The sequence below is a fragment of the Zalophus californianus genome, chromosome 2 (assembly GCF_009762305.2).
Source record: "Zalophus californianus isolate mZalCal1 chromosome 2, mZalCal1.pri.v2, whole genome shotgun sequence".
In the NCBI taxonomy this organism is placed as follows: Eukaryota; Metazoa; Chordata; class Mammalia; order Carnivora; family Otariidae; genus Zalophus; species Zalophus californianus.
Genome location: NC_045596.1, coordinates 128,746,934 through 128,771,600, shown reverse-complemented (window position 1 = coordinate 128,771,600; position 24,667 = coordinate 128,746,934). Strand labels below are relative to the sequence as shown.

The 24,667-nt window shown below is 44.6% G+C and overlaps 1 protein-coding gene across 2 annotated transcripts in view; it reads right to left on the bottom strand.

The window, feature by feature from the left end:
• TMEM131L (transmembrane 131 like) overlaps positions 1 to 22,828 on the bottom strand; it is a 159,314-nt gene extending 136,486 nt beyond the window's left edge. The window contains exons 1-3 of one of the 2 annotated variants that reach the window (XM_027598880.2): positions 22,626 to 22,828; positions 21,851 to 21,921; positions 13,606 to 13,649 (exon numbers count right to left, since the gene is read on the bottom strand). In XM_027598880.2, coding sequence (XP_027454681.2) covers positions 13,606 to 13,649; positions 21,851 to 21,921; positions 22,626 to 22,749 — 239 coding nt within the window. In that variant the 5' untranslated portion in view covers positions 22,750 to 22,828. The remainder of the gene's footprint in view (positions 1 to 13,605; positions 13,650 to 21,850; positions 21,922 to 22,625) is intronic. The other variant, XM_027598879.2, reaches the window with a different exon arrangement.
• Positions 22,829 to 24,667: the final 1,839 nt, after the last annotated feature.

Sequence of the window (24,667 nt, the reverse complement as noted above, 5' to 3'; positions counted from 1 at the left end):
TTCTCTTGCCTTCCTCCATCCCGCCCCCTCGGCTGGCAAATACTCCCACGGCACCACGAAAAAGCTGCAGGGAATCCCCAGTGTGTGGTTTGGTTGGGGAAACTCTCTTAAAGCGTCACACGACAGGCTACGCTCTCCGAGGCCCGGGTCTGGACTTATTCCTTCCCTCCAGCTCCCACCCCTGGCCCTGAGCACCACCCTGCTCCCATGCAAGTGTCCGTGACCATGACTGAGGTGGGAGCAGGGGGCGTCGGGCAGGATGGGGAAGGTCCCTTCCCTGTGGGCGGTGCCTGTTCTGCTTCCGCCCACCCCGGTTTCTCACAGAATTTTTAGCACACCTCTTTCAGTTTTTACTTCAGTAATATCCTTCCACATGCCCCACATCCCCCTTACACACTAACTCTACACTCTCACTCTCTCACACACACAGCCACGTGCCCAGAGGGAGCGGGGCCAGGAGACAGAGCTGAGTACACACACCAGCCTGTACTGTGAGTGGCCACGCCCATCCAATAACTGAGACTTTTTGTTACTGGGCCAAGGTTTTCTGCCAGACTCACTTCCCTTATAATGAATGAATTATCCCTGAGAAAGTTCCTCAGTTCTCTCCTGGAAGCTGACCTGAAATGGCCTAACTCACCTGTTTACCAGGCGTGCCAGCGCATGGTGGACCCCGATGGGTGGGCACTAAAGCTCAACCTGGAACCCCAGCTCCAAGCCCCATAACCATGACAGAGCTCTTTTAGAAAAATTGGATCAACTGGCTGAAACTTGATACCATCTGAAAAGAACATGTAAGTATTCTAGGTTTACTAAAATCCTGGGCCAGGGACAGTGAGCTGTGCTGAAAAAAAAAAAGCAACCTCTGTCTCCAAACTTCCACCCCACTGTTTTACCAACAAGACCGTTTCTGCTGCTCATATTTAATCTTCAACCAAGGTGACTTTTGAAATGTTCTTCGTCAGATGCCTTACCCTGGACCAATGATTCTCAAACTTGAGCATGCATCATAATCACCTGGAGGGCTTGTTAAAACAGATCCCAGGCCCCTCCCCTGGAGCTTCTGATTCAGTAGGCCTGGGGTGGGCTCTGGGAACTGGTCTAACAGGTTCCCAGGTGGTACTGATTCTGCTGGTCCCAGGACTCCTCTTTGAGAAACAACTGCCTCGGACCTGTCACTCCTCCTTGAGAACAAGCCCCAGGCTGCAGCCGGCAGGCAGGCAGGCACCGCTGCAGGCCTTCCCACCGTCCATCCCCTTCTCCCACACAGGGACAGCCTCCGTGGTGTCAGTAAGCGCCACTCCCTGGCAACTGTGTAAACCCTGCTGTCAAGGGTGGGTAGTTCAAAGCGTAGTTCAAGGTGAGCGTGGACCATTTTTGACCTGTGAGATGGAAGGGGAGGTCTGCTGAGGGGTGCTCCTGAGAAAGAGGCACAGGATGAAGGTTCTCTGAACCTGCCTTTGGTTGTTCCGGGGAAGGACATGAGGCTGTGAGGCCTCAGCCCTCCTGCAACCTTGAAGGGAGCTGGGCAGCAGTGAGCCGGCAGCAGAACAGACAGCTGGCAGAATCTGGCTGCCGGGTGCTGACGCTCACCTGCTGAGTAAACCAGTCTAGAACCACCCAGCCTCGGGGCTTCTTGTTAGGTGACAAAATACATTCTTCATTGTTTGAGCTGGTTGAGTCAGGGTTTTCTGTTACTTGAGGCTGAAAATATCTAATCACAAAGCAAAGCAAACAGGGTAACACGTCCATGGGAGGGCTAAAGACAACCTCTCAGCACACATTACAGTGGTATGTGTTGCACAGAGTAATCCTAAAATTCCATATTTATATTTTCCAATTTCAAAAGCCGTGCAACTGAATGTCAGGGGATAAGCAGCACTTAGAAAATTATGGGGCACCTAGATGGCTCAGTCGATTAAGCCTCCAGCTCTTGATTTCTGCTGAGGTCATGATCTCAGGGTCATGGGATCGAGCCCAGCGTGGGGCACCGAGCTCAGCAAGGAGTCTTCTTGAGATTCTCTCTCCCCCTCCCCCTGCTTGTGTGTGTGTGTGTGTGTGTATGCACGTGCACTCTCTCTATTAATTCTTTAAAAAAAAAAAAGAATAGAGAATGAAAGAAGCTAACACACAGTAAAGTGTTACTGTACTCAAGCCCCAACTCTGGGTCTCTCTTACAAGAAGTATACTCATTTTTTTTCAGCGGTTTGCTAGGAACCATATAATATCAGGGCTTCCTAAAGAATTCAGCTGCTTCCACCTATCAATCTTAGATTTGGTCTCCTACAGAGAGCAGACTAATTGGGAAAATCATCTTCCAACCCGTATCACTTTATTTTTTAAAATATTTTATTTATTATTTATTTGAGAGAGCACACAAGGGGGGTGGGAGGGGCAGAGGGAGAGGGACAAGAAGGATCCCCACCCCCAAGCGGGGGTGGGGGGGAGAGGGAGCCGAAAGCAGAGGCTTAAGTGACTGAGCCACCCAGGCACCGTCCCCCGTATCACTTTAGATGAAAGTAAACCAGTGTATCTAGAGAGAGGACACCTCAGATTATGTGCCTGTTCTGCCACTTCATAGTTCTGCAATCTTAAACTGCTTTGCTTTTTTGAACCTGTTTCCTCATCTATAAAATGGGAATTCCTAGTTAACCAAGGACATTGCATGTAAAAGTACTTTGTGAACTATAAAGTATAATACAAGGGCAATTACTTAAATCCAATTTTTAATGGATTAACTGAATTAGCAAAGCCTGGTTTTAAGAGCTGGTTTTAAGATCAATCATGATCCCAGAGGAATTACTTCACCAAAGCTTCATACTACATACATCTGCCATAACTATTAATTGGGATAATGGATTGTTATTCAAGCTGGACTTCACCTATTATCAATAATTTAGTGGCAGCTAAAGGAACCAACAACCACAAGTACAACCTGAAAAGTTAACGATGTACAGGGCATAACATCAACATGAATTATTTACTATGTACATCTGCACAACAGTCAACATGAGAGGCCACACACAATGTCTCTGTTTTTACTGAAGCCGTTCTCTGGGAACTACCTTCAAATGCAGCAGTGGGTTTCTTTGGACATTTCACAGGTGGCAAATCATCTTTCCTAGAGAATAAGTTTAGGGTTTTTTGGGGGGGGGGCGGTGAAGTTTTTCTGATGTTTAAAAAAATTACCGAAGTATAGTTGACATATGCTATATTAGTTTCAGGTGTACAACATAGTGACTCCGCAATTCTCTATGTTACTCAGTGTCCACCAAAATAAGTATAGTCCCCATCTGTCAACATATAATAGTATTACAATATTATTGACTATATTCCCTGTGCTATACTTTTCATCTCCATGACTTATTCTGTAACTGGAAGTTTGTACCTCTTAATCCCATTCACCTATTTTACCCGTCCCCCAACCCACACCCCTCTGGCAACCACCAGTTTGTTCTCTGTAATTAAGAGTCTGGTTTTCTCATTATTCACTTGTTTTGTGTTTTAGATTGCACATAAAAGAGAAATCATAATGTATTCGTCTTTCTCTATCTGAATTATTTCACTTAGCATAATAACTTCTAGGTCCTTCCATGTTGTCACATATGGGAAGATTTCATTCTTATTTATGGCTGAAAAATATTCCATTTTATATAGGTATATATGTATATATGACCTCTTCTTTATTAATTCATCTATCAATGGAACACTTGGGTTACTTCCATATCCTGGCTATTGTAACTAACACTGCAACAAACACAGGGGTGGATGTATCTTTTCAAATTAGTGTTTTCATTTTCTTGGGTAAAAATCCAGTACTGGAATTATTGAATCATACGGTATTTCTAATTTTAATTTTTTGAGGAACCTTCATATTCTTTTCCATAGTAACTGTACCAGTTTGCATTCCCATCAACAGTGCACGAGGGTTCCTTTTCCTCCACATCTTCACCAACACTTGTTGTTTCTTGTGTTTTTGATTTTAGCCATTCTGACAAGTGTGAGGTGGATCTTATTGTGGTTTTGATTTGCATTTCCCTGATAAGTGATGTAGAGCATCTTTCATGTACCTCTTGGCCATCTTTATGGAAAAATGTCTATTCATGTCTGCTGCCCATCTTTTGATTGGATTATTCATGTTTGGGATATTGAGTCGTATAAGTTCTTTATATATTTTGGATACTAACCCTTTATCAGATATGTCATTTGCAAATATCCCCTCCCATCCCATAGATTGCTTTTTTGTTTTGGTCATGGTTTCCTTTACTGTGCAGAAGCTTTTTAGTTTGGTGTAGTCCCAATAGTTTATTAATAGATAACATTTAGTTTTAGCCCAAGAGCCACATGCCATCCAGAGCCATGTCTTTTGACTGAAATATCTGAAAAACTGGGTAAATACAACAGAAATTGGCCATGAGGGAAAAAGCATGTATGGCACAAAAACCATGTTTCTCCAACTGGGATGTATATGTGTGTAGCAGAGAAAATAATGCCATGAGGTAAACAGACAATCTTCCCAAAACGTACATTTTACTAAAAGATTTTTGGAGGAAAAAAAGGAAACAACCATGAGTAATTTTAAAGTGACTTAAAATTCCCAATAAATTAAAAATGTGGGTTTTTTTAATTTCTAAGAATTTTAATGTTCATAGCAGACTTTTAAAACTACAACCCCACTACTTGGAGGGGTAAACTGGGAAAGGGCCACAATAAACAAACAAGACTTTCCCTATATCCTTCATAAATGAGTCTGCAAAGGCAATTCAAAAGCAATGGTTCCAAAACCATCTTTCACTACATCTGGGAACTACTGTCTAGACGACCCTAGTTAATTATTCGTGAAGTGGCACCATTCCTTTGTTACATTTCCTGGGGTGGGGGTGGGAGTCACTATTATTCTAGAGGCATGTTTCATATGTGGAAGACTGCAACAACAAAAGAATTAATTTGATGACAATTCGTTTAAAACTAGAGTAACAAGCTCCCGGGAGACCCTATTATTTTCATACTTATGTTCCTAGACAGAGAATACTGCCTTGGGAAATTATTTTTCTCCTCTGAACCTTGAAATCCCAAGCTCTGTTGTCACCCTCTTAAGCAATATGAAGTTTGGGGTCACGACACATCCAGAATGCCTCCACAGAATCGACTGATACTGCTGCCAATATATTGGGATCCATCTGAAAAGTACTTTTATTTCTCATCAGCCCACCATGACGAGTAAAGAGCAACCCAAAGCATAATTCTCCCTGCATAAAAGAAGCCCAAGACAACCACAATGTCAGCTCATCTCTAACCATATAGCGATAAGCTTTCTTGAAGATAGAAGTTAGGTTCCCAATGGCAAAACACCCAAGTCTCTCTCTTGCTCACAGTGTAACTTCACTCTGGTCTGAAATAAGCTCCTTACAAATCTTTTATGTACTTTTTAATAACCATGTTGTCAGTTCCATGGGCAAGTCTTCCTGGGCTGTTGAATCTGCCTAGCTCTTACTTCAGGATGCACACCTGACTGAAGACTCCACAGATACCTGACTGTGAAATATTTGTGACGAGTAGCTGAGATACTTGTGAAGCCAGGTGAGAGTCAGACTTGAAGTGCTGAATTAAGACACTCCTCCTAAAGGCAATCCCTAGTCTAAGGTAATGAACACCGAGTTTCTGGCACTGGATATGCCACGTTTAGGGACCATACCTAGGCTCTCCAGACTTCAATTCTACTTCTATTGTTATGCGACCATGAACATTAATGAAATGTTTTGCTTATTTTTAATCTAGATTAACCCTTCAAAATATACCTGGAATTATTAAAATTGGTTCAAATATCTTTTTCAATATAAAGATATAAATTAGCACAAGCCTAATCACTCCAAAGTCTGTAAAAAAATAAATCTAGGGGAAGTAATAATTTCAACGAAAATCAGAATTAGGATACTGATCCTATTATACTATTTTTCTAATTAATTCCAATTGAGGGCTAAATAATTATATAAATAACTCTCAAAAGCTTTGCTAAAAATTTCACAATCTTAAAAAAAAACAAAAAAAAGGTTTTTGTGACTTGAAAACAATTTTAATATATACCAAGAACCCTGTTGAAAAGCTTGTATTCTAAGAATATCTAAATTAGCAGAACTATTACAGTCAAAGAAAATTTACTTTAGACTGTTATAGCCTTCAGTGAAGACCATGACTGAATGCATTCATTCTGCAACCCTCCCAGGGCCCACACGACTCTGTAGAAGGTACCACGGGGCACACACTGGTAGAACTAATAACCCATTCTCTTTAAAAACACACCAACTGCAATGACCTAATTTAAAAACCACAACCTCTGATACCAATACCACTGCTTTGACTTCAATGGCAAATATGGTTTGTGGGCTTGGATATGAAGAACATGTGAAACATTACAAGTTATCAACTTAAAAGACTTAAATTTATATTAGGAGCTTGCATCCCTTCGTTGAGCAGTTCTTCACCTAGGTGTCAGGTACTGGGTTGGGTGCTAAGGAACCAGTCGAATGAGACTCAGGACAATCCTGAGACAGGCGATTTTACACAGAGATATGCCCTGTATTAGAGGTGCCATGGTGCTCTACGGAGTTGGTCAGGTAAGGGGCTTAGCCAGAGATGAGAAGAGAGAGAGTATGAGCCCAGGTGAAAGAGGGGAAGGGAGAAGCAGGGGCAGGAAGGCTGAAGAAGTGAGCAGGGCACAGGTCACAAAAGGCCTTCTAAGCCATGCTCGGAGGTCTGCACTTCCTCACGAAGGCAAGGTTGTGTGTAGGAGGAATGACAGGAAAGGAGGTATAACTGAGATACATTACTCAGGGAGAAAGGTGGAGAACAGGCTCGGAGGCAGCAGACCATCGGAAGAAGATCCAGCCACGGCTGGTCGTCGACTAGGGTGGGGAGCAGGAAGGAATCAAGGGGGGGCATCCTGGTTTCTGGCTTCTACAAATGAATGCATGGGGCAGCAGCTGGAGAGGGCTGAGAAGGAACTGAGCCCGAGAGCTCAGTAAGTGAGCAGCACCTGAAAGCTAAAAGGAGCTCTCTGTGGGCAACTGGACAGGTGAGACCCCTGGCTAGAAGGTACAATCTAAGTTTGAGTTCTTTCTATACAGATAAAGCCCCAAGAGAACAGGTGAGATCACCTCAGGGAAATGGCAGATGGGAAGAGAAGAATGTCCACAAGGGAACCCTGGGGAGGCACACTCAGGTTAAAAAGCTAAGATCCTGTCAACAGGTGAGGAACTTGGGGGTTGTCCTGAAAAAAACAGCTTTCAACTTCTAAAGGAGAACAAAGAAAAGTGAAAAGCAGTTCCATTCCCTGTGGGGGCTCTGAAATCCCCGTCACTGACAAAAGGAAGTTTCCTCTAGCGATTAAGTCATTTTTGTCTGCAATTATCTCTTTCAGTATGTTGCTGAAAGGTTAACAAGACTTTCTTCATGTTCTGACTCTTAGGACCGGCCTTTAACTGATGTAAATGGATTCAGGCGAACACAGTTTGCTGCTGTTAACTGACCATATAAAAACACATTAAAAAAAAAATAACACACACAATGACAACTCCCACCGACACTGTACCTGGCCAGTCGGTATTTACGACTTTTATATAACCATTTTTAAACGCTGATGTACTATACTGTTCACTTCGCCATTGCTCACACTTCTCCCATTCTAACAAATGTACGCCAGCAAGGCTTATGGGAGCAATGTACAGAGAGCCAGACAAGCTTCCCAGAGAGCGTCCAATTCCAGCAAGAGCTGAAGTCCGCTCTCACTGATTCTCATCGCTGAGTCCCAAATGCAATCTCTCACTCTCAGTGAAGGAACAGATTACTGCTGATATCTGAGAACCCCCGGGAGAAAAACGGGGCCGCAGAGACAAGAGGGGAGAAGTCCTTCAAATAGTGCTTTCCTGGCTTTCAACCAAATACAATTACATAGCATTCATAGAAGATTAAGTCAAGTTAATACAAACAAAATCTTCAGCAAGGCCAATTTCCCTGAAAGCTTTCCCAAACTGTGTTTGAGATCATAGGCTGGCGACTCCAGAACCCTCCACCCCAGGATCAATGGTGGTCTGCTTCGGGGCCCCGCCCTGGGCAGAGACACAGAGCCCTCTTCAGATCTAGATTCTCACCAGGGATAGATGTCAGGGCCACTACACTTTTCTTGGGACACCTTGAAACTCTATTTTATGGTCATATCAATCTGGAGTCCCAAGGTGCTCCTCAGAGACGAGGCACTCGTGGTGTAGAATTCCTAAGCATTGGCTCTACTGACTTCAAGTCCTATTTTTCAATGAAAGTTGGCACTGTGGGGTAGTAATTAAAATGCAAATCACAAAAATGTTTAAAAATGTGTAAAGAGGTCATAATAACTTCACAAATAAGATTTAGGATAAAGGACATTAAACTAGCAGGGCAAATCTAGTATCAAATTATAGTCCAAAGCATAAAGTAAATATCTGTACGTCCAGACTGATATAAATAAATGACTGAATAAATAAATGAGGGAAAATAAACAAATCTCCCATACAGAAGAATTCCAAATAATCTGTGTAGGTGGAGCTTAATTCCATTTAAGGACTTGCCTCCAAAGAGTGTAGCATGGACAGAGGTGAAAAAGCCAGGTGATCAAGGTCAATATCAAAGTGATAAGCCATGTTGACAGCAGATATCCTTGATATGTGATGAGAATACCAATTTAGAGCTGTGGTCTTCCTCCCCAAGAACCCGTAACCCCAATCTGACCAGGAGGAAAAACATCAGGCAGCCCCAAACAGAGGGACATTTTACAAAATACCTGAGCGTTACTCCTCAAAACAGTTAAGATTTCACCAACAAGTCTGACAAACTGTCACAACCAAATGGGCCCTAAGTAGACATGACAACTAAAAGTAATGTGGTATCCTGGATGGGATCCTGGACAGAAAAATGACATCAGGGAAAAACAAGTGAAGTTCAGATAGGGTGGAGTTTAGCTCATGGTAACGAACCAGATGTGCCAGCATAATGGAAGATGTTAACAGTCGGGGAAAGTGCGTGCGTGCTCTATGAGAACTCTCTGTACCTTCTTTACAGCTTTTCTGTAAATCTAAACATATTCTAAAACAAAAGGTCTATTTTAACTGTAGCAAGATGTTATATGAGCTTTGGAGGTATTAGAATTTTCATTTAAAAAAATTCCCAACAGTGCAGTAAAGGTGAGTGAATACTAAGTACTTAGACGATTCATTTACCTATCACAGGACATTACACTTAGAGAATTCTTTTTTTTTTTTTTTTTTTAGATTTTGAGAGAGAGAATGAGAGAGAGAGAGAGAGAGAGAGAGAGTACATGAGAGGGGGAAGGGTCAGAGGGAGAAGCAGACTCCCTGCTGAGCAGGGATCCTGATGCGGGACTCGATCCTGGGACTCCAGGATCATGACCTGAGCCGAAGGCAGTTGCTTAACCAACTGAGCCACCCAGGTGCCCCTAGAGAGAGAATTCTTGGAAAGAGCTCCAGAACCTACGTTTTCAGGAAATGGACACAAAGAAAATTCTCTAGTAGCACCATCCAACCCGTGTCATGATCTAGTCTTTACACACAAGGAACAAATCCCAAGCGGGGAAAAAAAAGCCAGAAGAAACAAAGAGGAAGAGGCCTGGATGCCAAGTTAAAAGGAGAGCACCAGCAAAATACTGGAGTATTTAATATTGAGAAGATTAAAATATATAAATCAGGGCTGATCAAAATGGGAATCATGATTAAGAAATTTAATATCAATCCAGTAGTGGCAAGCAGCATTTTTTTTAAATAAAATAAGATGAACTAGAAATTTCTGTGGATGGGTAGTAGGGACTGGCTGCACAGCAATGTGGATGTACTCAATGCCACAGAACTGTACGTTTTAAAAATGGCTTAAATGGCCAATGTTATGTATATTTTACAATAAAAAAATGAAATAGAAAAGGGTATGTCACAGGTAGTACAGGTAAGCACCATTTTATAAATAAACAAAGCATGCATACATATTCATACTTCCATATATACGTCTATGGGCAGGTAGGCAAGCATGATATAAAATGTCTCCCTTACCATGAGTCACTGTCAAAAAGTTTGAAAGCCACTGTGCTAAATCACAGCTGCCATTCTGCCTCCCCACACACCTTCACAAACAGTCTGACACTAGGTCAAAAGACCCATGGGGATAAAATCTACTAATACCTTAAAGTCCGACAGAAAACAGAGGAAAAGAAACTAGTTCTGACTGATGAGAAAGGAGAGAACGCCGCAATCTACAGAAGAGAACAGAGGCTGAGGTGAGCAACACGGCTGTCTACAGGCTGGACACACCCAGCCCCGGAGGCCTCTCGGGGCTCACAGCGCCATGGCCACAGCGACGAGTCATATCAAGTCTGACATTCCTATGAGACAACCAACCAGAGTTCCTGATTTCCCTCCCTTACTTCCTTTCCCATCTCAGTTGTCATCCTTCAGATGCTCAAGCCAAATTCTGGAAGCCCTCCATGACTGACTTCTCTTCCCCTGATTCAGCAACTAATCAATCTGCTCCACCCCCAAAATTCATCTCAGAACCTCCCATCGCCTCCCTTCATCCCCACTCCCACCAGCCTCGTCTGAACCACCACCAGCAATCCTCGCCTCATCTTGCTCCCTCCCATACACTCCAACAGAGGACTGTGACAAACTCTGAACTCTGCCTCATATATTTATCCCATATTTAAAATTTTATGCTATGAATTTAAATGGCTGCAAAGAATGTAATTCCTGGCATATTATAAATTATGGCATTTTCAAATAAAACACAATCACTTTTTAAAATATATTCAATGTAATTTAAATACTACTGCAATGAAAGCTGCCATCCTTCATTTTTTTTAAGACTTTATTTATTTATTTGAGAGAGAGAATGCGATAGAGAGAGAGAGAGAGCATGAGAGGGGAGAGGGGCCGAGGGAGAAGCAGACTCCCCGCCGAGCAGGGAGCCCGATGCGGGACTCGAACCCGGGACTCCAGGATCATGACCTGAGCCGAAGGCAGTCGCTTAACCAACTGAGCCACCCAGGCGCCCTGCCATCCTTCATTTTTTTAAGTAATCTCTATACCCAACGTAGGGTTCCGACTCATGACCCCAAGCTCAAGAATCGCATGCTGTACCAACTGAGCCTGCCAGGTGCCCAATCATCATCCATTTTTTTAAACACACCAATAGGCGTTCTTGTATCGCTGGATATTCCCTCCAAAGATTTTAACCTAATACATACATCATAATGTTCAAAGCCTTTTGCAACAAAACTATGGGTTTCAGCTGAAATGTTAGGCTTTTAAAAAAATGTCCTGTGATGACAGGGTTTAAGTGTTAAATAATTTTTTCTTCTGAATTGAGTTATCATTATAATTTTCATTAGTATACAACTGATCAACAAATTTTATAAATTTTGATAGGTGATTAAACTTGAGACAAATTTACTGAAATGCATTCTTTAATGAAATGGATGAAAGTGTCTTACCCCCCATCATTGATTCATGTGACTATTATTTTTCTTGTCCACTTTTTTTGTTAAATGTTAAGCACTGAAAAAGCTTGTTCACGACAACGGATGTGAATGGAAGGAGCATCGTTTCGGTACTGTCCCTATATTCTCTAAACTCCCTCACTGTTTATCCAAAAAGCACAGTGATCTATCATTGAAAATCACTTTTGATGATCTATCAACTGCCAATTTGATTGTGCCCTTGCATTTCGTGGAAAGATTTGAAAACCACCAGAGTTACAAAAGAATTTGTTATCTAATCGGAGTTAATCGCTTCTCCTGACCAATGCCAGTATTTCAAGTCACACCTCTGTCCGCCCAAGATGGAGCCCATAGTAAGATGGGGGCAGGGTAAGAAGTAGGCCTTTCTTCTGTAAAGTGGAAAAGAGAGATTACAAAAGAAGTGGAAAAGGATAACTTGCAACCTCAGATCAGTTGCAGGAGACTATCTGTAGACGGTGGGATCTAAAAGCTGATTCTCGGGGCGCCTGGGGGGCTTACTCGTTAAGCGTCTGCCCTTGGCTCAGGTCATGATCCCAGGGTCCTGGGATCGAGTCTCACATCGATCGGGCTCCCTGCTCAGTGGGAAGCCTGCTTCTCCCTCTCCCTCACCTGCTGCTCCCCCTGCTGTGCTCTCTTGTAAATAAATAAATAAAATCTTTAAAACAAACAAATAAATACAAGCTGATTCTCTGAAAGTTATCCCTGTGCCCAGGTACCACTTAAGAGTCTCCATGTACCTCCAAGGGACCAGACATCCCAATTTGACAAGTGATGGAGACTGCCCCATGACCAAAGTATCCTTTTTTTAAAAAATTTTTATTGTTATGTGAATCACCATACATTACATCATTAGTTTTTGATGTACTGTTCCATGATTGTTTGTGCATAACACCCAGTGCTCCACGCAGAACGCACCCCTCCTAATACCCATCACCAGGCTAAGCCATCCCCCTACCCCCTCCCCTCTAGAATCTTCAGTTTGCTTCTCAGAGTCCATCATCTCTCATGGTTCCTCTCCCCCTCCGATTCCCCCCCTTCATTCTTCCCCTCCAGCTATCTTCTTCTTCTTCCCCCCCACTTTTTTTAAGGATTTTATTTATCCATCTGAGAGAGAGAGAGAGACAGAGAGAGAGCACAAGCAGGGGGAGGGGCAGAGGGAGAGGGAGAAGCAGGCTTCCTGCTGAGCAGGGAGCCCGATGTGGGGCTCAATCCCAGGACCCTGGGATCATGACCCAACCTGAAGGCAGACGCTTAAGCGACTGTGCCCCCCAGGCACCCCAAAAGTATTCTCTTAAAAATGTAGTTTACACCTTTCGATTTGTTAGCCCCTGCTTTAAATCCTTTAACAAATCATACCACCCTTAAAAAAATAAAACCCAACCTCCTTGCTGTGGTTTCTAAGGTCCTACCTTACCTCACGATCCCACAAACCACACTGGCCTTCTCCACATTCCTGGGATGTTGCCAGTGCTTCCCGCCTCAGGGCCTTTGTACCAACCACTCCCCCTCTGCCCAGAGCACTCTCCCTCTGTTTGCTATGTGGCTATTCCTCCACATCCTCCAGACTGAAATGTCACTTGCTAAGAGGGGCCCTGCCTGACCACCCCATCTTCCTCACTATTCTATACCACAGCAATCTCATTGTTGATAGTTATTATAATCACAGCCATTTTGTTTTATTTACAGTAATGTCTGACTCCACCACTACATGCAACACAGGTTTGGTTCAATATTCTATGCCCAGCACCCAGCACTGTGCCTGATGCTCAACAGCTATTTGTGAACAAGAAGAACAGCATAAGTGTGCCATGGAAAAGGCAAAGTTGAGGATGGGGGAAGGGGAGATATTTCTAACAGCTTTCTGTACAACCTTATTTTAAAACAAAGACATATTAATTATTAGAGAGTACAGATACCCCAACGCCAAGAACAAGGTACATCACTGATCTATTAAACACGTAAACACAAACGTACATATACCAAGACTTCAGATAGCATCCAAACTGGGCAGCAATGTTCAGCGTGCAGGTATTTGCTCCTGTTGTTTTTCTTACCTCTGTTCTTGAGAATGCTCCTCCATATTCTCTTCGGAATCACCCTATTGATAAAAACAAACAAAACAAAACAAAACAAAACATGGTTTAGCAGTTATTTCAAAAGAACACAAAAATCTACAAAAGAAACAGTTCTTAAATTTCACATGGATGATGAACTTGTAATGGATGTCTAAAATTAGTGCCTGTGGGCACCTGGGTGGCTCAGCCAGTCAAGCATCTGGCTCCTGATTTCGGCTCAGGCCATGATCTCAGGGTGGTGAGATCCAGCCCCACATCAGGCTCCATGCTCAGCATGGAGTCTGCCTGAGATTTTCTCTCTTTCCCCCTCTGCTCCTCCCCCCTTTCACACTCTCTCTCAATAAATAAAATCTTTTAAAAAAATAAAAAATAAAAATAATAAAATAGTGCCTGATACACAGCAGGCATTCAGTGAGTATTTATTGAAAGAATGACACTCCTAAAAACCATAAATTGCCAAGTGATCCCTTAGACAGTGTAAGTCAAGATTCTCCCTGCTTAAAGTCATGACCTAAACATAATCTCAACACTAGTTTGACATCTCTTCTCTCCAAGTGCCTTTTTTAACATTTAACTTTAATCACACAAAATAAATTTTAATGATAATACAGAAAATGGATTGATTAGCTCAGAATCCCCTACATGGATACCTGATATACTGTGACATTAACATAAAAAGGCTGACCAATTTTATAAATGGCATAAACATCACACTCAGAAGCATTTCCAAAATCCTCTCCCAGACTTACCAGGCCAAAATCTGACCACGTGTCATGTACTAGGAGGGCAAAAAGAAAAGTCACTTGAAAGAGAAACAAAAGGGCAGATCCGATTAAATACTACATGTATTTGCCTGACAGACACAATCTTTACCATCCTTTCCCGAAGCTCGCCACTGTTGGGTTCAGGAATACTGAGCCTCCCTGGTCCTCCCGCTTCTCTCTAACCCTTGCTCTCGGCACTTACTGCCTCTCTGCACCCTCTCTTCCTCCTTGTCACGGCAAGTCTTCCTGGGCCCAGGCTCCCTATACCAGTTCCCTCAGAATGTTGACACCTGCTTATCACCGTGGGGCTCAAATCCCTATGGCAAGCCCCAACTCCTCACCCAATCACACGTGTAGATACTCAGGGAATGCCTACCTTTCCTGAGAGCAAGACTCCTGCAGCTTTGGTGAGTCCAGCACCAAGCTGTGGCCAGCACGTGGCAGGTACTCCACGATACCCGTAGGATGAATTCACTTACAGCTCCAGCCCTACCGGCAAATGCCCCTAGCACATATGCCATTTTGTCTCCCCCGAGACAGTTATGACCAACACTGACTAATCAACATCAGAGGCCCGTGCCAAGTGGTTTCTGTTCTAAGCAGCCTCCCTCTGTCAAGAATACCACCACACTCCTTGACCCATGGACAAACCTTACGATCATCTTGTACTGCTCTCCTTCCTTCACCTCCAGCCATAATGACCCACTCACTCATCTGAACTACGGTACAGACCTGTGCTTTCTTTTCCATCCCTTCTGCCAGCAAAGCAGCCCATACCATCAGTACCCCAGGCCTCCATTACTGGCACAGACAGGGCTTTTTGCTCTGTTTAAGACTGCTACCTCCAATCCACCCCTTGTGTCTCTGCAAGACCAATTTTCTGCAACATCAGTCACGACTTACCACCCACTTGGTATGGACCCAGCATCCAATGTCCTATTAATCTCTGCTCAAGAGCCTACCACCATCCCTAACTGCTACTCAGATGTACTTTAAGCTCCTTAACCTGGAACTGGGCAACTGTCAAATGCCCTTGACATACCCATCCCAATCTCTACAGCCACACTTCATCAGGAGCTCTGGACCCCCATTTAAAACATCAGCTTAAAAACACTGTCACTCAAATAAGGATCTAGAGGAGGTCCCATTCACACCCTTACTAATGCGGTTCTCTAAGCGGCCCTCCCAGTCCTAAGTCTTAACAGACTCTGCCAATACACAGTGTTCCTCCTCTCTCCTCTCAGTTCCTACATTTCAGCACTTGAATGTTATCTCAGGATATTACCAGCCTTATCTCCCCGACACCACCAGGGCTCTCAAAGGGCGGGAGCCAAATCCTATAATTCCCTACCCCACCCCCTTGGCAGTGCCTCAGGGCCCTTGCACTAGCTATTCTAAATCTCTCACGGCTTTCGAGGGTTGGCTCAAATGTCAAATAGAGGCCTTCTCAAAGGGACCTACTTCAACTTGTTAACTTAAAACTCCAGCTCCCACCACCTGAATCTTCCTCTGGTCTGCCACCATATAGCACTGATGCCTTTCTAACAGACTAAAGAACTTACAATGTATTCTACTTCTTATTTACCATCTATATGCCTCCATTAGACTGCAAGCTCCACCAGGGCAGTGGTTTTGCCTTTTATTCGACCTGACATCTACAGCACCTAGACCAGTGCATGGCCCACAGCACACGCTCAATAAATGTCTGCAGAGCCAAAGACAGTCTAGCTGTTTCTCACACCTGTTAGAATGGCTAATATCAAAAAGACAAGAAATAAAACAAGTGTTGGCGAGGATGTGGAGAAAAAGGAACCCTCGTCCACTGTTGGTGGGAAAGCAAACTGGTGCGGCCACTCTGGAAAACAGTATGGAGGTTCCTCAAAAAGTTAAAAATTGATCTAACAATACCACTTCTGGGTATGTATCTGAAGAAACCAAAAACACGAATTCAAAAAAATATCTGCACCCCCATGTTCATAGCAGCATTATTTACAACAGCCAAGATATGTAAACAACCTAGGTGTCCACTGAAAGATGTACGGATAAGGATGTGGTACGTGTGGATGTGCATACGTGTGTATGTGCATATATACGTATACATGCGTATGTACATATGTGTACTTACACATACAATGAAATACTACTCAGCCATAAAAAAAATGAAATCTCACCGTTTGCAACAACATGGATGAACCCTTAGGGCATTATGCTAAGTGAAATAAGTCAAACAGAGAAAAACAAATACCTATGGTCGCTCTCAAATACAGAATGTGAAAAACAAAAACAAAAGCAGGGGCGTCTGGGTGGCTCAGTCAGTTGAGCTTCTGACTCTTGGTTTCAGCTCAGGTCATGATCCCAGGTCGTGGGATCGAGCCCCGGTGCTAGCATGGACTCTGCTTCAGATTCTCTCTCTCTCCCTGTGCCCCTCCCCCTGCTCGCGCTCTAAAATAAATAAATAAATAAAATATTTTAAAAACAAATACCAAGTTCAAAGATACAGAGAACAGACTGGTGACTACTGGGGAGCCAAGAGGGTTGGGGAGGCGAAATGGGTGAAGTTGGTCAAAAGGTACGAACTTCCAGTTATAAAGTAACTACATAAGTCCTGGGGATGTAATGTACAGCATTTGACCAGTGAGTAATACTGTATTGCAAATTTGAAAGTTACTGAGAGTAAATCTTAAAAGTTCTTATCATAAGCCAAAAAAAATTTTTCGTAACCACGTATGGTGACAGAGGGTAACTAGACTTACTGTTATGTTGTACACCTGAAAGTAATATAATGTTATATGTCAATTATGCCTCAATAAAAAAAATTTTTTTAAGCAAAAATTTCAAAAATACTAGTGGATATGACCATTTTTAAAAACTTTATGAAGCAAATTTTTCAAACTCAAAACAGAACATGAAGGTATCTCCCCCAGACCCGGGAACTTTACCACCACAATACTTCCCCGGTGAGACTGCTAAAACACATACAGTGACGTAGTGGCCAAGAGCATGGGCTTTGAAGCTCAACGCCTCCTGGGTTCAAATCATACCAGTGCCACATTCCTTCAGGCTTGGGCAAATTATTTAATGACTCTGTGCCTCAGTTTCCTCATCTGTAAAGTCAAGTCATAACACTTCACAGTTTGAAGTGTATTAACATGAGTAATAATAACTCATAAAGTGCTTAAACAATGCTAGGTATTCAACTCAGGTATTATTTTTTATGTTGATAGTGGAAGTAGATTAAACCAAAAATTAATCTCTGTAACAAAAAGATTTCCAAATACCAGTCAATGATTCACTGACGGGAGCAAGATGCTATTAAATAACACAGTAGCTGAGACAATAAAGAATTCAGATACTCAATGTACTATTTCCTGTTTCACTTTCTACCAGTTTCTGTTACCTATACCCTCAGACATAAGGGGGTAAGACATGAGATTTTTAAAAGCAGAGACTTTCTTATTTATAATCACTGTATCCCAGGGGCCTAACTGGGTCAGGCCCATGCTAAGTGTCTGCTAGATGAACAAACATGGCCAGAAAAGCTCTAAGCCTAGCCACCCCAAACCAGACCAACATGATTCTCTATCAAGTAACAGTTGCTCCTACTCAGCACCAATGTCAGTGTCCCAAATCTAACCAGGGGTGTTAGGAGGGAGGCTTCTCATCTCAGCAAAGTCTGAATGGATTAGAAGAACAAATTCTAGATTGCCCTTCTTGCTGCTAGAACTCACACCAAAAAACAAAACAAAACAAAACAAAAAAACAAAAAAACCCAAAACAAAAAAAACCCAAACCCGAAAACAATAATAGGAAATCAACACTTCAGGCACTCTGCCAGCCATCTTTGAAATTAATCTCGTAAACAGGACAAGACACTGAGGACTGCCTCTCCTGCCCCAGGAAGAACTCATGGGCCAGCTACTCAAGGCCTCCTGTATGCAGAACGGTGTGGCCACAATGGGACCACCAAGCTTAGAAGCCCAAACTCTCTCACAGGGAACCCAGTTAGGGCAAGAAGGCACAGGCAAGGCAAAGAAAAAAATCCAGACACTCAAGAAACTCAGAGAGAGAGAAATGACAACAGTGCCACTGCCAAGTTAGAAGTCTGGACACACTGGCTCTCTGGGAACAGCAGGGCAATAGCATTTGTACTCTCATTCAGCAGATACATGTGGGGCCTGCTGGAGCGAGCATCCCAGAGCATCCCAGAGGACTGACTGGAGCGACACATGAGGTCAGGAAGGCCCCGAGAGCCAGAGCAGGTCAAGGGCATCACAGAAGGGTTTTTACCTTAAAGGTGAATTGAGCAGGTACACAGAGCAGTATCTTGCACACACGCCATCACTTCTTGATAATAAGCTAATGAAAACATTTGTTTGGTTCCCAACCATCACCACTTTGTATTGAAGTATGGGTGAAGTAAAGTCAGAAGAGAGGAAAAATTCTGTAAATCTAAGAATAAAATCACATGGTTTTTTTTCTTCCTTCTCATTATCATCATGGAAGAATGTTTTCTGTTCCCACACCAAGTATCTTACCACGTAAAACAGCACATAACAAAAAAATGTAAGTAACAAAACATATCTATACAACCGTAGAGCATATAATAGTACTGAGTTCTCTGCACTGGTTCAACCCCTTCAAAGCAGGAAAGCTGTCCCATGCCCTCCAGTGACCAAATCTAGTAGTCAGCTGAGAAGTACACCAAAATAATAGCTAACATACATAAAGTGCTTACTAAGTTCAAGATACTTCAAGCACTGCTGATCTCAGAGGATTACCCCCATTTTGTGGATGAAGAGACTGAGAAAAGGGATGGAACCCGGAGCCAAATCCTGGAAGCCTATCCAAAGGGTTTGGAAGATTATAAAAATTCAATTATTGTATTTGGTTTTACTAATGATGCATTTTTCTAGTCCTTGATCACTTAAAGACCCATTAGGAAAAAAAAAAAAAGAAGACCCAATCACCAGAAAACATTTCCAAAACAAATAACTGTATAAATACTTCGGGGTGACAAATGTTAATATTCGATTTTTGAATGCAACACCTTCTGCTGCTCCCAGTTCACCTATCACTGACAAATCTTAGCTTCCGCAGCTGCCTCGGAGTCTTCCTGAGTGAAAGAAATCCAACCTACAAATTAATTAAGCAGAAACCCTCAAATTTAAAAAACACCTATAAATACTCTCTTTTCAGCTGACTCCATGACACACAGGGGGAGCTTTTTGTGGGAAAAAAGTCAAAATACTTTGAAGAGAATTCTCTAAAAATAACTTTCTTCAGAACGCTCTGCAGTTTATATACATATGTGCGCATGTGCATATATGCAGTTTAGATAGATACACATGCATATATACCTGCAGTTTACATAGATAGATATAGACAGATTCATATATATCCCCATCCCCACCCAGGTACACGCGGAGTAAAACAGTGTCTAAAAGATACACATATAGAGACGAAGTATTTAGAAAATTATTTTGAATATCAGTTTCACTTTCATTATAGCTTTGATTAAAACAGCTTAGTTATAAATGCTTCTATAGTGAGTGTTCCAGAAAGACAGAATTGTGTGCATTTTTTTTACCAAAACAAACTGTATTCAACATATAAACAAAACCACAAATTAAGAATTTTATAAAGTAACTTTTAAGCCTATAAATAAAATCATTAATCATATCATAGGCCTTGACATTTCCATCTCTGAGCACAGTGACTAAATCTTCAGCTAATGCTGCAACAAATAAGAGTCTATAATTTCCTTTCCTTTCTGTCTGGGTTGGCTTCCAACACTAACCAGTAAGGAGTACAGGCCACAATTGAGTAAAAAATGCAAATACATATAGATACACACCAGTTCTTCTCAACCGGGGCAATTTTCCTCCCCAGGGACATCTGGCAATGTCTGGGGACATTTTTAGCTGTCACAACTGGGGGGAAGGGGAGGAGAAAGTGCCACTGGCATCTAATGGGTAGAGACAGAGATGCTCTAACTGCTGGGCATCTCGTAGCCCCCAGGACACAGAAGTCCACTCAGGACAGCCTTCACAACACAGAAGTCAGTCTCCAGCCCAGAATGTTATTAATGCTGCTTTTGAACAATTTTGATACACACACAAATATAACCATATTTTTAAAAAGTAAAAACGTCAAATTTTAAACGTGGATCTCTCAGTAGAGTCATGAACAATTTCTATGTGGTTCTTTTTATCTTTCTGTATTTTCCAAACCTTCCACAATACACATCTGTTATTTATAATCAGAAAAAAAAAATCCCTTTGGGGTACACCTTTAAGAGAAGGACAGACTATTTGCTCTCCATCCCGATGAGGCTTTTTCTCAAAGGACTGGTCTCATTCAGCATGCTGGCCTTCAGGGAAGGTCCAGGAAAATTTTCCTCTAAAAATCACCTCTCTGCCTTGAAGCTGTTATTCATTAGTCCTGGTTAAAGTGAGTATTCTGAGTATCTCAAAACCAGCACTCCACTGCTTCACATAGGAGGGAGAAACTCAAATGTAAAACCACACAGCCGTGAACTTATAGCTAGACATCCTGTTTTTCCAAAGAGCCACAAGAGACAACACAGAATTAAGTGCTGCCACCAATGTGGGAAGTAATGAACATCTTAAAAATTACCACACACAAGCTGAATACTCCCTTATAATTCAACTCTCCCCTCTCCAGAAAAAAGTATTTGGGGGTCACTACAGTTGCTGCTGAAAAGCAGTCAACAATATTATATTTAAATGTGCACATTTGCAGTCAAACATTAAAAGTTAAACCTCAACACAACGCTTTGCAGCACCGTAGCTACCTCAGCCCTAAGTAAACCCTGTATGATGCCACAGATTCTCAATGAAATGCTAGTAATTATTTTTCCACATGCAATCCTTGTATCAAATGGGGGGAAGAACCCCCAAAACCTGAAATTCAAGTTGTTAAGAGGGTGTACCTAACACGAATTAAAGGCACTTGGAAAAAATCCAAGACTACAATCTTTTAAAGTCCCATCTTCACTGCAAAGCTGCTTAACGCTAACGGCAAGTGCCACTCACTAACACTTCTGAAATCAGTCTCCCTGTTGTCCTCGGGCACACGGCGCCAGCTCACTTAGGGAACAGGGCACACGTCCCTCGCGCACCCAGGACCACAGCCCTGCCGAGGGGCCCGCCCTTCCCCTGCACAAGGCTGCCGCTGGCCGCGGCTCTGCTGAGGTGGCCTCGGCTCCCACCTCCTGAACTTGGGGCGGGCGTGACTCACGCCCTGTCACATGGCGCGGGAGGAGGCTGGAAAGGCCACCGTTGCCAGGTGTTCAGGCTCGGGCCGACCGTTTATTTGCCTTGCAAAGTGGCCCGAGCGCCGGAGCCGCTGCGGGGGGGGGGGGGGGGGGGGGGGCGATGGCCTCCTGGCCGCTCCACCCTCGCACACCCACACCCGCCCTGTCACCTGGTCGTCCTCACCTGAGTGGGCAGCAGGAGTTCCCCTTCTTCTGCCTGCCACAGCTCCACCACGTTGGGCAAGGGCTCAATCGCTGCACGAACACCAAGAAACACACCGCGTTTTAATGCACGGAAAAGAAACGCTTCCTGTTTCCCTCCCGTGCCCCCATGCACCCGCCTCACCGAAACAAGTCACCCTTTCCTTCTTAAAGCGGCGGCCACCGGAGATGCCGGCCGGGGACAAGAACACAATGGACGGGGTGCAAGTCGGCGGCCCCTCTGACAGAGAGCGGGGAGCGTGCAAGGTCCGGGGTTCCCGTGCTCGAGGGACGGAGACGGGGAAGCCACGCCGCCGGCCACTCGGCGCTCCGCATCCCGCAGCATCTGGGGCCGGCGTCTGCGGGATGGGTCCCGGGCGGCCAGGCTCGAGGAACAAAGCTGCAGGAAGCCGGGCCGCGGCGGGGCCCCAGCGCGCGCCACACAAAGCGGGGGCTGCGCCCGGAGCGCCCGGGGCCCGCGCACAAAGGCGCCCGGGCGCGTGCGGCTAGCGGTCCGCGCCGCTGTCCCCAAGCTCCGCGACTGCCCAGCTTTCTGTTTGTCTGGGGGCGGGGAACGCGGGAGGGGACGCTGCGGTCAGAAAATGTTATCAGCCGAGAATTGCAACCGCTTTCCTTCCTCCTCCTGCCCCTTTCCCCTTCCTCCCCTCGCCCTCTTATAGATTTCAGCAGTTCCCTAAAAGAAAGAGAAGGGGGGGCGGGGTGAAGAGGGAGAGCGAGTACAGCGGCGCAAGGCTGACCTTGTCCCTGAGCCCCTCCCGGGCGACAGCAGGGCAGGAGGACCTGGAAGACGCCCAGCAGGAGGTTCACGGCCGCGGTAGTGCGGCTGTAGCAGCCCGGCTGCGGGCGTCGGAGCCCCGCCATGCTGGTGCTCGCGCTCCTCTCGGGTGCTCGCCGCGCTCGCCGCCCGCTCGCTGGCGCCGGGGCTGCCTCGCCCCAGGCCCGCCCCCGCACCGCCCCGCCCCGCCCCGCGCCGCCCCCGCCCCGCCCCGCCCCGCCCCGCCCCTGCCGGCGCTGCCGCCGCAGCTGCTGCTGCTGCAGCTCGGGCCCCGGGCGCGCCGCTCGCTCTGCGCGCGTGTGCGCCACAGATAGGGAGGGACGGAACGCGGCGGGGCGCGGGGGAACGTGGACAATGCGAACGCGGCGGCCCAGGACGCCCCGCCCGGGCGCGGACCCCACGGCTGCGGGCCCGCCCCTCAGCGCCCCGCCGCGTCCTTCCTAAATCGGCCGTCCCCGGGCACTGTCTGCGGCTGTGACGGGGTCGCTGAAGAGCTGTCGGGAGGGACGCTCAGGCCACTGTCGCCAAGTGCGATTTGAGGAACTTTCGGATGGTTTTCTCTTTGTTTGGGCACGCGGGCACAGTCGGGTTGTTACCCAAAAGCGAGAGGGGCCGCGTAGGAGGCGGGGAGCAGGGAGTCGCCCGGCCAGAGGCCTCAGACAGGATATTAGTGGAAATAATGCCGTGGTTGTCAGGAAACGCTAGTGCAGCCACATGGCTACTGCCAGTTGTGCAGCGAGGATATCCGGTGGCTGCAAAGTCTGTAATTTAGAATAAAAAGAGCTCTCCCAAGTCCCGAGAGGCTGACCTCAGCGAGGCGTGGCGGTGGTGTGCCCGGCAGCCTCCGTGGAGACGGTCCAGGTTGTGACAGGTGGGGAAGCCTCTTCCTGGGGGCATTTATAGCTTCAAAGACCCTGCAGATAACTCCCCGGAGGATTCATACTGCAAAGTCCAGCCAGCCTCTTCTGAAACATGGTTGAGGTCTCGAGGACGTGGTCAGTTGCCCGTTTCTAACATTAACTGGATAATATACATAATACTTGAGAATGGATTTTCTAGCCTCACTAGTTGATGCCTATAACCAAAAAGTACGTCTAATGCCTGAGATCTCTTTTAAGTTTAAGATCATGCCTTTGCCAACGATATCACAAAGGTTTATTCAGGAATCGCTTTGCAAAGCCTGGAAGTATTGGCAGGCATAAGATTTTAACTAGTTTGCTGCTTCCAGAGTAGTTTGTATGAAATTCAGAGAATATGGGCAGTGTAGAAGAAAGCCGGGAAGTGACTGGGGCACACCTGTCTGCTTACATCGATCCTCTATTTAATTGTTTCTGGTGCCTTACAGTCTAGACAATGGGAAAGCAGTGGTCAAATAGCAGGACAGATGCCAAAGAAGGACTAAATCAATCATGGATCCTCGCTCTCCCAAGGAAGTCACTATGCATCATCCAACTTCAACACCTCCAGTATTCACTCTGTTGCCTGCCTTTTCCCTGTGCCCCCTGCCGGCATCTTCCTTTCCATGGCAAGGATCTTGGGTCCCATTCTGATGTGTCCCTTTTTTCCTTCGTTTTACTTCTCTGGGTTTGTATTTGCCCCTTGAGCTCTGAAGGTTCTCCCACTGTGTTAAGGGGTCCTCTTCTGACAAAAAAACAAAAACAAAAACAAAAATACTTGCATAGCCCCAGTAGACAGTAACTGCACCTTCAAAGTTTATTTTTAAATGAAATTTCTCTCATTGGCCTATTTATTTACGATATGTATTTTTAAGCCCTCTTATGACTTGGGGGAAAGCAAGCCAACTTTAATGACCTAACAGGCTTAATAAAAAGTCATGGTATAAAACTTTTTTACTAATTTTTTTTCTTATTTTTAAACTATTTTACTTTTTTTTACTAAAAGTCTTGCCCACACTGACTGGTATTACAGAATCTATGAAAGTGCCTTAAAAGATAGAGGAAAATTGCTGGGGACCATATGTAAAAAGAGCTCTATTTTGTTCTC